At 36.5% G+C, this 2492-nt stretch overlaps 1 protein-coding gene across 1 annotated transcript in view; it reads left to right on the top strand.

The window, feature by feature from the left end:
- The first annotated feature begins 560 nt into the window (after positions 1–560).
- Positions 561–2492, top strand: part of LOC101567766 (cell surface glycoprotein CD200 receptor 1) — a 29314-nt gene continuing 27382 nt past the window's right edge. Inside the window, exon 1 of the mRNA XM_023717616.1 lies at positions 561–699. Within this exon, the coding sequence (XP_023573384.1) occupies positions 561–699 (139 nt within the window). The remainder of the gene's footprint in view (positions 700–2492) is intronic.

Genomic DNA, 2492 nt, shown 5'->3' with positions numbered 1-2492 from the left:
GATAGTAAGATACTTAGTCCATGTTATTATGTTTATGGTTGTTAGACTAGTGTTGGAGAATTAATACACTTGCAATGCTTTCAGAGTTTTGTGTGGACTCCTGCTCAGCACTTTCATCCCAAAACTTTCAAGGGGAAATGTCTTATTCCACACTTAAATAGTAAGGCTACATAAAAAGTTATCATGATTAGGAAATTTACAGGTATGACTCCCAAATAAGTATTCCATTTTACTTTTTAATGCAAGTTTTGACAAATCCATTGTCTTGGGCATGTTCCTTGCCTTATTGTAAAGTTTATCTGTGAGCAGCAGAAGTCAGAGAAGAACCAATGAGCTGGAAGATAACTCAGTGAACCTGCTTCCTCCGTCTTTGCTTCAGTGTTTCATACAGGAAATATATTGCTGTGTCAAGTTCCAGTGAAGAGTTTCTTCTTTTTCAAATTACTAATCAGACTAAAACATGTCGAGCTGAAGGAAAAGACTAGGGGGAAAGGAGTGCCCTTGCTGCTCATGAACTAAGAAAATCCAGCACCAAGAAGTCGCTTGGAGAAAGCCTTGCCATGCTCACAACTGTTACTCTACTTGTGCGGAGGAAAAACACAGAGTGGAGGACAGAAAGCAAGAGAGCAGAAATGCTCTGCCCCTTGAGAACTTCTGACCTAGGGTTCCTCCTGATGCTCACTGTCTTCTTTGTGGCGGGTGAGTCTGAATTCTTGGGAGGATGAATTGTGAGACTCGGTTTTAGTTCTTCATTGGCTTTCTTTGCCTTTTTCAGTGGTACAGTGTGAGCCAGTTGCAACCATAAATAGAGGGGTTACTCCTAGGTTTATTTGGATTTATCATCCTTACTGTCTACTTTGTCTTATTGATTTTATTTTGTGTCCTACTACAATGTACCCATCTCTGCAATTTGTCTGTTACTTTCTCCTCCCCTTCCCCAGATTTTGGACAAGGCAGGATAGGTTAAACACACAGTAATTAGCAATCAAATTTGCTTTAGCTCTATTTATCTTCTTTTTCCTTTTACAAAAAGATTTAAATAATTATCCTATCCTATTCTACCTTGTCCTACCCTATCCAGCCCATGAAATCAATAGAATAAATTAGGACAGTATAACTTTCCATTATTTTCTATGACTAGGTGCTTTTAAAATACAAGGTGTATACAGTTATGGTGGCATGTTTGATATATGTCTGTATTTATTTTGAAGATGTGTGGGCTGCTAGAGACACTTTCTGAATCAGAGTACACACTCCTTAAAGACGAGGTTTCTGTAGGAGTTGAAGAGAACTTAGGGCTACTGTGGGGGTGTCCTGGTTTCATTAGGGAGGGTTGGTAGGAGTCGATGTGGGAGGGAGTTTTCAGGTTTCACTTCTAGCAGTTGGTTTTAATTTTAAAAAATTGATAATTTAAAGAAGAAAAGGTGTTTTCCCCCTCATATGAGTGATTTCAAAATTATTTTTGCTATTTTTCAGCAAAAAAGAAAAAAAATCACATGTTGGTCTTACTATTGAGCACATGTAAAATAACTATCTTCTGCTACTATACTTTTGTGTTGAAATTTTCCACACACTTTTTCTTTGATGTGTACAGCAAACCAGAGAAGTAGGCATGGAAGACAGCTCTGCATTTCACAGAGGTAGAAACCACGGCTTGAAGAAGTGAAATGATTTGTCCAGGTTAGGTGTAACTAGTAGGTGGCCGAGTCACATTCGGTTGTATGTCAGTGAGTATCACACACATTCGAGTGGGCAATTTTCATTGATATTGAATCTTGTACTTTTCATAAAGAGCATGTGTAATCATTATATCCCTGGAGAAAGTTAAAGCAATAGTTATAAGCTTAGTGGACTATTACTTGAAAAAAGTGATCCGAATAATTTGAATGTTGGAATCTTGTAGAAATCTCTTGTAGAAATCTGTGCAAGACTGCATTTGGTAGGAGAAGCCCGGTGGGCAAGGACTGCTTATGTCAAATTGAACTATTACTTGTGGGAAACAAGAAAAAGTATAACAAGATGAAAACAAAATTAATAATTTGAATTTAAAAGTTAAGAGGTTTAAATTTAAAAACTTTCTGAACACAACTAGGCAATACTAAATACATCAAATCTCCCAACTCTGTACTGTATCAATGAAGTTATCAAAGTGCTTGGATGTGATATAATAAAAAAGAAAATTTACTTTATGTACAGTGATTTATTGTGGTAATCAAGAAATGATTTAGAATAATGAAAAAAATCACTTGGGGCATTCATTTTATCTTTCTTACTACTACTGCTTTGCTAGCAGTACTACCAAATAACTCACTACATGCAAGATATATTCACAAGGGGACAGGCAGGTAACTTCAATGTAAGCATTTCTTTCTTTCTTTCTTTCTTTCTTTCTTTCTTTCTTTCTTTCTTTCTTTCTTTCTTTCTTTCTCTTTCTTCATGTGACAGGATCTCTCTATGTAGTTCGGGCTAGCTTTGGCTCATAGTTTGTAAAG

The sequence above is a fragment of the Octodon degus genome, unplaced genomic scaffold, assembly GCF_000260255.1.
Source record: "Octodon degus isolate 3935 unplaced genomic scaffold, OctDeg1.0 scaffold00053, whole genome shotgun sequence".
NCBI lineage: Eukaryota > Metazoa > Chordata > Mammalia > Rodentia > Octodontidae > Octodon > Octodon degus.
This window is presented reverse-complemented; position numbering and strand designations above follow the sequence as displayed.